The following is a 12,500-nucleotide window of genomic DNA, read 5'->3' on the forward strand; positions in this document are numbered from 1 at the left end:
TGGTCTCTCCGTTCAAGGTGTTCTGCCTTAATTAAACAAGCATAAAACCAATTTTACTTTCAACTCTTGTGGCCAATGTACAATGGCAATGCTCTTCTGAGATTGCGTTGAATCCGAATTGAATCGAAACGACTTGGGCCTTTTCACAAATACAAAACCAGTTGAGTAATCAGTTCGTCATATTGTTGAAATTTCCCACCATTAAATGTAAAGATCCGACCACCTTTAAAGCTATTTTTTTCCTTAAGTTATCTTTCCTCGTTTTTATTCTGTAGAAAAGACTCAGCTAGCGTTTGCCGTAAGCACGGAAAAGACACCGGAAAAGAGAACGGAATCCATTTCATATAATTTATCGTATATCCTGCCTTTTTTTTACACATATTCTTGACGACCTATAGGATGAACATCAGGTGAAGGTATTGTTCCTGTTTATATGGATATAGAAGTATTGACAGACTTACAAAAGGAATAGGTCGAGGAAAGCATGTTCCCTTTTCAGTGGTGACGAATAAGAATCCGAGACCTCGCCAAGACCCTCTTCGAATAAACACTGCGCAACGTTTGAAAACTGAGGGACAGTTCGCGCAGAATATTGTTCGCTGGTCTGTCTGTCTCATCAGGGAATGTCTATCCGTCGTAATTGTATAAGGAATTGGGGATGTCCGATGTTCATAGAACTGGCAAGTGGACAGCTCAGTTGGTGCAAGTGAAGCGCAACTGCAAGGTCATGGATTTGAATTCCGTTCAAGCCTGGACTTTTTGTAGCTTCAGAGCTTTGCAACTCATTAAGTTGATCAACTAACTTGGGATGATCTTTCTAACGTTTATTTCGTTCTATTGTGCAATGCATATGTATTTGACTTTATATATTCTAAACATCGGAATAGAAAGCAGTTACCTTTGAAAAAACTTGAGAAACCATCAGAGCAAGAAATCCAACCACAATTCGAAGGGATTTGGCATTCAGATGCATTATCACAGTTAAATGGATAACGAGGCGCACTAAAAAGTTTGACTTTGACGCAACATTTGAAAGAAGCAAACTCGAACAATGTAGCACTAATTACTCACTGTCTGTCAAAAAAATATTAATTGTCAAAATTACAAACTTGAGTCAGCTACTTTTGAGTGTACAACATATGGACTACCAGAATTGAAAATGAGTTATCACTCGTAAAAAGGTAGCCTGAGGCCGTAAGATACAATACTTGACTTATGAATGTGATATTGACATTTTCTGAATATGGCAGCTGTAAAATAGAACTGCACAAAGAAAAAAGCAATGCCTTTTAAAAATTATTCTACCAGTAAAATTCCAGCCCTCATTTACAGAATAGCTCTTGGAAGAATTCCAAATCCTATCCAAAGTAACTAGAACGTTGTGCCATTAAAAGTACACACAAATACTAGAATCGCTTCTCTTAGGGATCTTGAAGTACACAGACGGTAATGTCACCAGAAGTTCCCTGCATTCTAAAAAAAGTTGTCATTGTATTTGTAGCTGCCAAAAAGCCACTAGGTTTAATTTTTGATATAAGAGTGGTTTTGAGCTGTCCAATTTAGGTTGCTTGTGTCTTAGAGAAAATTTCATAATATGGAGTAATGATGTAATCCATGAGTCATCCATGGTCCTCCTCTATATATTGTCCTACTACCTTTTTAGGGTTTGCTAATCACAACCAAAACAGTTTTTCACCCATTTTACAATTACTGTTTTTCAGCCAACAGGAAGGAAACATGCCAATTTTATAAAGGATCAGTTAAGGCAACCGTGTGGGAGGTGAGGATTTCGAACCCAGCTGGACTACCACTAATGACATCCATGGCTAGTGAATAGCTTTTCGAGTTATAGGGAATGTTTGTTCGTAGGTAATGGATCTGAAGGAACTGCCAAGCGCCATCATTTGAACTTTGGAGTCATTGGTAGGAATTTATTTAGTCTATTTTCTCGTGCTCTTTCTTGTTATTTTCGTCGCCACCCAGGAAGGGATGGGGGGGGGGGGGGGGTACTCCCTTATAAGGGCTTAATGGGGACGTGCGGCCAGCCAGTGTATGTTTTTCGGGTTTTTTGTCTGGAACAGGGTATCCAATCTATTATTTTTTGTCTTAATCAGGGTATCGATTTATGAATTTTTGTCTTAAACTGGGCTAAATGTCTTAAACAGGGTATCAAAAATCGGAATTCTGTCTTAAAATGGGTTGGAAAATCAGCGATATTTGTCTGAAACAGGGTCAGGCACCCCCCGGGGTGCTTGCTCTTCCTTCCAACTTCTCGTCACCGTATATATTCGTCTCTTTATTCGGGCTCTTTCTTTCTCCCTGTCGCTTTTTGTTCCCGTTTAGCATCGCTCATACTTATCGCCTGCTTTCCGTTTTTTCCCTCTCTTTCTTTCACTTTTTTCCTCGTTATACGATGTTATAAAATATTTAGCTTGTTTCTTGGTTGTGAAAATTTTTAAAATACGGGCACGGTGAAATTAATCCTTAATTGCACGAGGGCACATTGCGATTACATATACTAACAAGAATAATAAAGACCTAAAGGACAAAAGGGGTTGAGGAAGATGGTCCATCCACATTCTGTTTGTGGGAGATCAGTGAATTCTACTGTGACATGCTTTTCAAATATTTTCGTTGCGTTTTGAGCGCCTACAATTTTTGGAATCATGCAAAGTTAATTTTCCGCGCAATCAAAATGCGTGGACTGCTCGGAAACGCTTGGATCCGCTTGCTACTTAAGCAATAACAGGTCATAACAACCACCAATAACGTACCAACAATAGCAACGTCTGGCTTTCATCTACCGCGGTCAACATCTAGCTTTAATTCATCTAGCGAGGACGCACCTTTTCGGCAATTTCAGTCCTAGCAGTACAAAGGGATAATTGTCAACTCATTCAGATTTGATGCCTTATTCCCACTCCTATATCTCAGTGGTAAAATTGAATTGGTAATCGGGAGGTCGTAGGTTCGCCTCCCGAAAAGAAACGCTCGGATGTTTTCCGAGTATCCCCCAATATTAATCATCGTTGAAAATATATCATCTGTTCGATAGCAACACATTTTACAAGTATTTATTCCGTGAGAAAGTTGCAACATAGCCCGTTGGTAGAACCAATGTCGAGAACTAGGACCCAAACAACCCGTAAGACAAATGCAACTTGTGACTCCCTATCTAGATTCTTGAAGAGGATTCTCTTGCAACTTCGCTTGCTCTGGATAAGCAACTAAAGCAACTGTTAAGCAGTCAGGATCAAATAATCATGCCCTCTTGATTACCAAAAGTGCCCTCGTGATTAAAGGAATATGCCCTCCGTCTCAGTCAATCAGCAGCATTCAGTAATTTTGCCCCGTGTGTGATAAATAACAATATCACCTCTTTTGAGAAAGAGTGTAATATTGTAATATTGCGCATATTTGACACGATTGAGTTTTTTCTCTTCACGCACGCAATAATAGCAAATATTTTGTTTGTTTCAAAAAATTGTTCGCTGGAAAAGGTGGCCTTTATGAATTCATCATGTTTTATGATATGCGAGCTTAACTGGATAGTTTTTATGGCAATAGTAAAGTATTTTCGTGTCAAAATGAGGTTAGCGTTTTTGTGTTGTGCTAACTTAATTAAATATAAATATACATTCTGCCTCGTGAGTTTGTTATTCTCGTTAACCAGCAATGGAAAGTCATTGCAACGCCAATGGCGTTTTAGTGCATCTTATGTTGTTTGTTTCAATAAAAATTTATTTGTGCAGCAAAAACTTACAATAACAAAATTGAACGTAGGAAAAATCTCCCAAACTGTTTGTCGCTGATCGTAACTGTTTATATTCTATATTCACGATTCAAAATTAATGTTGTTTTCATGTCGTAAATATGTTATTCTCGAGCGACCGTCCTGGAAACTTCCTTCTGCTCTTTCTAAAAACTGTGTATCAATATTTATTTACTTTTGCATAAAGCAAGCTAACAAAATCTGTACCTTGCTAAGTTCGCATTTGTTAGCGTTAATAGTATTTTCGGTCCAATGCTTCTGTTTTACGAAGGCGGATATGTTTTTGGTCACCCATCCAGACACTAATCCCGCCGGAGAGGGCTTAACTTTAGTAAACTTTAGTAAACTCTAGCATTACAATGCATTACAGGGCTTAACTTTAGTAAACTTTAGTAAACTCTAGCATTACAATGCTGTCAGATGCTCACAGGGCACGCTTAAGGACGTTCGCGCCAAAATCTTCCCACGGTGAGATTTTCTTCATTTCTCGCCTAGAGTTAGGTCATAAGGTACTTACTCCAAAAACGAAAAAAAAAATGGGGGTCACCGACTTTGTTTTGGAGAAAATGGCAGTGGAAAAATGCCTTAATTTCGAGAAATCGGTCATAATAGCGAGATGTAGGCTCATCTGCTCATCCATCGAAAATCATAAAAATAAACTGTTAGAGTGAAAGTTTCCGTGCATAGGTTTTTAGGAGTGAGATTTTTAGATAATTGTATGCCGCTAGGGATGTGGTAAACAGTAGAGTTCATCCTCGACGAGCGTTTTCGTAAGCTCTATCCGTTGCAACCACTACCAGAATTCGATGGCACGAGGAAAGAAAATGTTAAAAAAAGATAACTTCTTACGGTGAGAATTTTTTCATTTCATCATATTTTGTAGATAGTAAGTAAATTAAGTGATTCATGATTAAAAAAATAGGGGTCACCGATGATCTGAACGAGTAAAATCGATGTGATTTTGTAAAGCTCTTGGAAAAGTTCGTTTGTCACGCTTTTGCGTGACCTGTCGGGCAAGGACTGGAACCCAAGAGAGGAACGATCGTTGAAGAGATGAAAGGTTTTTACCGAAAAAAAAACCTTTCTCGAGCATAGCAACGAAGTTTTAAGCAGGGGTCATCTTCATTTGGTTGGTGTTTTGTATAATATCTCTCCATTGCCGTCATGCTCATCTTCTGGAGTGTGTTTTTTTGTGAACTTCAATCGCTGATTGTTTCCACGCATGTCCGCACTATTCAAGCGGACGAGGACGAAAATACTGCTCAATTTTCACGAAAGTAAAGGGAAAGAACTTTAAAAACATGCATTCACTTTGAACTTAAGTTCGTAGGGTAATAAAAACATTAAAAAGAAAGAGCCCCATTAAATTTACGCAACGGTTCGTCCTCGAGTTTTCCAAACTTTCAGCCACTAGTCTACTCGATCAACTACCTTTTCCAGAGCTTTCCCATCCTCCCGCTCTTTTCTCTTTGAAGTTTCATGATGATTCGGAAATAAATGTGCCATTTTTTTGCCGGCCTGGAATTTTTTCCTCGGCGTTTTTGTCGCCATGTTATTTTAACTGATGCTTGAAAATTTTGTATGAAAGTCAAGTAGACTAGCGCACGACTGATAAACCTCGCGAATATCAGAGTCGTGCAGTAGTCTACTTGACTTTCATAAATATTGTAAATCAATTTTGACTGATCACGATCTTCTCTCATCCAACGCTGTGCAAGACTTATCGTCCACGGTTTTTGCAAAGGTTTTAAAACCTCAACTTCACTAATGCTCGAAGTAATGCGTGACATATTACAGTCGCGTTACCTGCGCAGTAACTTTGCGCACAAACAATTAGCGCGAACGTCCTTAAACTTGTGATGAAAAGAAGTTTATCAACATGTCAGCCCAGAAGCCAATGTTTCTCGCTTCCCATTTATTTTCTTCAATCTTTCTGGGTTCAGTACTTTGCTAGTAACCACATGTCTTCTCAGGCTATTTACCCAAGGCTTCTACCATGGCACTACAATGATAGACAATACCAAAACAATATCGTGCACTGTTATAGCTACATATTACGCAAGGACAGATTTTTTTCGTCGTGCGAACGTGTGAGAACCTGTGAGCCAAAGGGACTCTGCTGGTATGACTTCTGGGTGACCCCTTAAATGGTCTTAATGCCCCCCCCCCCCCCCCCAACTTGAAAAAATTGTCTGGAACGGTGCACATACCACAGGCAACCCAGTGTACTCTCACGGAGGGTCTTGTTGTGTTATAGATCACCCAACTTAGTATTTGTTATCTAAATAACAAAACTAAAATGGTTAACCTTTTCTTTAAAGCACAAAGTGAAATGTCTTCAATTGGGAGTTACATCAAGAAAATCATCATAGGAACATTGCCCAATTTTGCAGACTGCTGCGTGAAGTAGATATCAATATCATTTTAATGTCATGTCTGCACCTGCTTTATGACATTGGTGTTATTCTTTTGAATTACACACTAACATTGGCTTTGATGCTAACGCAATTGACTGATTAGTAGATAACAGTCGTCAAAATTCTACCATTAAATGAGCGAACTTAAAATATTTGTCTATCGTTCTCACAAATATATGATAATAATAGACTTACATGGGAGTTTGTTTACTCGAAAAGATAATATATACTAATTGAACTTGACAAGTTTTTTCCCAGTTTAGGATATCATATATTAATATTGCAAGCCCTTCATGTTACTTTCACGCTTTCGTTGCAAGTAAAAATGCACGCGTGGATAGCGGTTGTGTGGTTCACTTTAGCATTTGGTACTCATTTTAAGTTTGGTCATCTGTTCTCAGAGGTAAGTACTCTAGATGATCTGAGATCTATACTCTTCTCAAACTATCTCAAGAAAGCCTGTCAGTTTGATCTAGATGCCATAAACAGCTGGTGATTTCTTAATTTGTTTTCGGATGTCGTTTGCTGCAAGAGATAACTTCTATTTTCCTGCCACCTTTAGACGGTTTATTATTTTGAGCGTTGGATTCTATTTTTTGCCTGCAAAAGCATTAACGGCAATCGAAATGCACGTCAAAGCGGTCTTATATGTCCTTTCATTGACAAATTCGGTTCTACCAGATTTTCATTTTACTCACGATTTCAACAGGGAAAAAGTAACGACAGAAGAACCATACTCATAATACATTAAAAGCAGTCAACACCTATTCTTCCTCGTCGAAGGCCTTTTAAAAAGACATTTACCAGCAGTTGCTCAAGTTTTTGAGACGTCATGCAGTATTCTGAAGAACAAATAAACTTTAATTGTTAAATTATTTCATCCAACTCTCTTTTGCAATGAGAAGTCTTGCTACTTGGGATGAAATATAATTTTGTCGGTAAGTAATATCCCTGTCCGTTCTCAATAAAATAAATTTGCATCTCTTTCAGTTTAATATGAAAGAATAATGATATGTCCAGGACCCTGTTCGGTCGTTCTCCACAATCGTAGAGTTTGATAATTTTACGGTGTCTTGTCTTGCGAATAACAGTTGTAAAATGTGCCAAAATGCAAAACACAAAACGAGGAGAGAAATATCGTCTCCTCATGAGGCCTATTCACCATGGCGATCTAACTGGCAAGACTTCCTATTTACTTATAATAGTCACCGGACTAATACACCACTTATTCGAAGGAAGCGCAGTGGCATTATAGCGGAGCGCCATAGCTAAGAAAATTTAGTAAACTATCCATCCGAGAAATTTTGGTTGTGATGTCAGCGTACGCCCGCCAGTACACTCTTTGCGGGGCAGGGAAGGGAATCAGGTGTCAGCCCGTCGGGGAAGAGGTATGTTATATTTTGTTGGCGGGTAATGTGCTACCCGCGTTTATCTTGGCGGGAAATCACGCAAGAAATGGTGCGGGCAATGTCGTTTTCTTTAGGAACTTGTTAGTGACGAGCAACGGGATAAAGAGCAGGAAAGAGCGCGAGAGAAGTATGGAGCGTTATTAGGGTCAACATTTAATGTTTAAAACTCTACAGTTTGATTAAATACAAGACCCTTTTGCTTACAATCGCTTTCTTATTGCAGCCTTTGTAACATGTTTAATTGCTAATGAAGTCTATTTTTCAACTTTATTTGAGAAAAATTGCATCTCTTTTTACTCGTTCGAAGAGGGGAATAGAGAATTACCTCACCAACAGAATTTTAATCAAACTACTTGAAGGCATGATGAATGTTCAAAGTATTGTATTCACTTCGCATTAAATTTTATTTGGTAAATATCAGAGTTCCTAGTTTACAATTTATTGGTTTAACTGCCTTTACGATGCGATCAGCTAACAAATTATTTGCGAAAAATCAACCAGACGTCCACCTGGAGTCATGTGATGCTTTAGAGCCAATGATGCTTTACAAGCCTAGATTGTCGCACGATCTGTCACTCCGTCCGAGTTTTTAGTAGCAAAAGTGTCAGACTGCGGTGTTATGATTTTCGGTACTTTTCCAACACAGAAGGTAAGAATATTGATCCAAATGTGCTACGCGACTGTACACAACGTCTACTGGAGACAGCAGATTTCATCGGAAATGAGGGGGGAAGTAGCACGGTAGCAACAACTGACACACCCGTGACAGCATCGGCTGCCTTGATGTCTCAACCAAACAACGCGCCTACCAAATAAATGGTCGTCATGACACAAATAGAAACGAGCACAGAGTTTTCGTCTGAGCCCGGATACCGGACGTCTCGTTGGGGGTTTCCCATTCCATGTCCGGTACTTTCGTGCCAATATTTGAGGGATTTGAACTCCTTAATACACCAACTCTGCTGTTTCATGTGGAGGCGATCTTTCGTCTGCCTAGCAGTGGCCGGGAAACGAAGAGCACCATCCACTTCCGAACCAAAAGAGTTATCTTTGAATGGACTTTGAAGAAGAGAAATTAACATTCCCCACAGAACGGCCCGGGGATGCTACTGAAGTCCACGAGACTATACTGGCCCCCTTTCCGGCATTGGGAGTAGAGATACGAAATTCTCCGTGGCGCGGAAGGGCCATGGACGGAACTGATATTAATACTGATGCTGCCTAACGGTTTTAGTGGGGGATATTTACAAAAAGTACCTGGGCAAGCCAAGGGGTATATTAGACCCCAACAAAGTAAAATATGTGACATGTCCTTCTCCGGATTAGAGAAAAGTCTCGTTCGATTCTTTTGCTTCAGGCTCACTCACTGGGGTAGCAATAAGTGACTCTAGCCCATGCGTCATGTAAGGTAAGGTAAGGTAACTTTATTTAAAGTCGCAAACGTAGGGAGAGGTTGCCCAATCTCCCGAGCCAATAGCTCATGTTAAAAACGCACGACTATTTACAATACCATGTCAATATCCTGTCATGACCTTAAAGTTCCCCTAACCTCAAACTTTTTTCCAACTTTTTAGTTTTTTGCTGAGATAATCTATTCACCCATTGCAAAACATTCTGACGTTTTCACTTTGAAATTCGATTTTCAGTGCGCCAGAAGATTTAACTAGACGTTCCACAAACTGGGTTGCCTGTGGTACATGATACACAAAAACAGAGCGCACTGAGTTGGGTGGTATGTGTGAAGGCGTGGAAACTGGATTTTCCCAGGAGTAATGCTGGCTGGGCCAATCCGAAAATAACAAAGAAAAAATCCTAAGAATCCAATTAGCCGAAACGGAAGATACCATAATATTCTTTGTTTGTGCACCCAAATTTGGTTGGGGTCGTACCTCTTGTTGAACATTATATTTCATTGGCTTTATAGTGTCGTACTTCCTATTGTTTTCTATCTATTTTGTCTTCAGGATAACCTATTTACACAATGTGTTGTAGTGACCCACGTCTCAGCGGTGTCAGTTTCAGAAGGCGCGAAAACGAGGCTTTCGGGTCAAACAGTAACTTCTTACGGAAGGACTGAGTTATTTCTTGATTCTCGACTAATACTTTCTTCGCTTCTTTTTCGATTACTTGAGACTTTATCGTGGAAAGTATGGAAAGGCACTGTATAGCACTTGGATGTGTTTGTAGGCGACGAGGTAGTGTTATATTCGTAAGCCAAGTCAACCCACGGTGTCATAGGACGAGGGCTGATATTTCAATATGCGTACGCTTAGTTTATTTCGGAACTTCCGGGAACTTGCTGTAGCAATAAAAATATTGAACTCTTCGATTTGAAACAGGAAATAGAAGTTTATTAAGGTGAATTCCTCGTGGTGAGGAATTCGTGGTGAATTCCTCGTGGTTTAGACCGTTAGACAATAACTACAATAAAAGCCGTAAAAGACTTCCTTCCCCTTGTCCACCCCAAGCAAAATTGTTTGTGAGGAGCGCAAATAACCAGGGTATCAAACAACATTTTTTGAGGGGAGAAAGGGGGGGGGGGGGGGGGGGTTCGTAAAGTTGGACAGTAGAATTTGTAGCATAATATACATATAAATGACGTGAAAACTGCATTTGGAGCCCGACACTAGTGTGAGGTGATGATGTAGCGGTCCAATATGCTTACATTTTTTTGCAAGATGGAGCAATTTGAAACCACTTTGCGGAAAGATTTTGGCTCTGACAAACAAGTAGGCTCAACTTTTCAGTACGATTCAGTAGCTTTTGCTAAAGAACGACAATATTTTCGTTTGATCAAGTTTTTTTGAACGCTTCTCGTGTAATTCGCTCAAAAGACACTCAAAAAAAAAAGGGGACGCAGCACGAAAACAAGCACGGTGACCCTATCTTTTTACTGCATTTTTGCATTGTCCTCTGCATGAATATCAATTGTGCCAAGTTTGACAGAAATCTGGATAATACGTCATTTTCAAGGGAATTACCTTAACCTGAAGTATGGCAAGATATAAACGCGACGGACACAAAAGCAATGTAAATGGATCACAAATAAAAAGCTTTGGCTACCTGTAAGTGAATGATTTTCAGTTAGACTGAAGAGACAGACTTGTGAAAACTCCAATGTTATCGCTTTCCATGCTAACAGGACGTTTTCAAAGTAAAGTAAAGTGGTGCATTTATATAGCGCCTTTATCACAAACGTCTCAAAGGCGCTTTACAATGATCAATTTACCCCCAGCGGACTGGAAGCATATACAGGCGCAAATGGCAGCCGCTTCTAAGCAGTCCATGCATGCTGGTACTCATTTTACCGACCTCGGAAGGATGGAAAGCTGAGTGAACTTTAGCGGGAAAGAAAGTCACCAAATATTCCACACTCTCTCCGGGACCTTAGGGTTGGAAGGCAGAGATCTTACCACTGCGCCAACCCCTCCGCTCTAGAGACCCCAAGAACAAAAGAGAAATGTACGACTACTGGTGGACGACCAAAAGAAGCTAATGAGAGATCCTTTGTTTTCTTCCACCCACATTGACATCACGTGAAAACCTCCTATTGGTAATGTAAACATAGTTAGTGGTAATTCGAAATATGACAAATAGAGTGAGCCGAATCATTATATTTGATCTTTTCTCCCGCCCTTAGCACCCCGGAAACGAAACATTATTTCTTTTTTAAATAGCTCCTTGTTGAAATAGCTTCTTGTTTGTAAATAATTGTTGTATAAATTAAAATTTGATCAAGAACGCAAAAATTCACCTAAATGAGCAGTAAATAAGCATAACAAAATATTGTTGGCTTCCCAAATAAACTTCATTTTACACTAGAATGACTAAACAAATATTTTCTGACGTGCAAAACTATGGCTACCTACTATTCATTTGCAAGAAAGAACACTTGAAATATAAAATGGCCAAAACTTCCTGTCAAATCACATTTCAAATATCAACCCAGTAAGAATCATTTCGAACGACATCAATCCACAAAGACAGAAACATCTCACAAAAACCTTTTACGGTTAAAAGTTTCATTGAAACAAGCAACATATTTGCTATTAGAAGGGAGAAAACAACTTCCCATTTTATTGCGTGCGTGCAAAAAAGCCGTGACACTCCGTGTGAAAACCCCGATACACCGCAACTAAATAAATTTCCCACCAGTGTTTAGGATCAAACGCTTTACTGAAGAACCCTTTCCTTGAATAATAAAGGAAAAAATGGACAGCAAGATTTCTGTCAAATAATTCTTGACTAGCAACAATTAGTCAAATTTCCAATTGTTTTTTTACGCGAAGACAGAATGCAGAGTTGACTACAAATAAACAACAGATCACAGATCCACTCAAGGAGTTCGATTCCTTAATTAAGGCTCCGAGTTTGTTAAACTCATGATATTCATTCGGAAAAAGTTACCAGACAATTTTCCATTTGGTTTCAGTGATGTACATAACAGCATAGTTAGTAAAATACAGCTTACTTCATGATATCCAACAGCGAAAGATGCAGTTGTTGTCGAAGTCCATTACTCGTCGCTCTCAAGATTCCAGATATGTATTTTTCACCGCCTGTCTTGTTTATCCAATTGACGTTCCATTCTTAAGCTCCATAGGGGTATATTTTGTTTAAAGTTCAACCAAACCCTAATTTGCGTTACAATGATTTCGACGCCATGGCAGGGTCATTAAATATTTCACTGTGTCCATCAGGTAAATCTACGCATTTCTACTACCCTCTGAAAACTACCAAAAATACATGCAGAAGACTTTAGGCACGGCGACACAACTTAGCAGGGGAGTGACAGGAAAGACTTTTTCCCACTCGGAAAAAAAAATTAAAATGGAGAGATTCAACTCGTTTTCTGTGTAGATTGCCTATGGCAATTCAGTAATAAAACCAGACGTCAATTGA

The 12,500-nt window shown here is 39.3% G+C and overlaps 2 protein-coding genes across 2 annotated transcripts in view; both read left to right on the forward strand.

Moving 5' to 3' along the window:
• LOC138018627 (uncharacterized) overlaps positions 1–12,500 on the forward strand; it is a 399,148-nt gene that overhangs the window by 95,624 nt on the left and 291,024 nt on the right. The window lies entirely within an intron of this gene.
• LOC138018624 (lactadherin-like) overlaps positions 6,493–12,500 on the forward strand; it is a 100,363-nt gene continuing 94,355 nt past the window's right edge. The window contains exon 1 of the mRNA XM_068865315.1: positions 6,493–6,592. Within this exon, the coding sequence (XP_068721416.1) occupies positions 6,515–6,592 (78 nt within the window). The 5' untranslated portion in view covers positions 6,493–6,514. The remainder of the gene's footprint in view (positions 6,593–12,500) is intronic.

Source organism: Montipora capricornis, chromosome 10, assembly GCF_036669925.1.
Source record: "Montipora capricornis isolate CH-2021 chromosome 10, ASM3666992v2, whole genome shotgun sequence".
NCBI classification, from domain to species: domain Eukaryota; kingdom Metazoa; phylum Cnidaria; class Anthozoa; order Scleractinia; family Acroporidae; genus Montipora; species Montipora capricornis.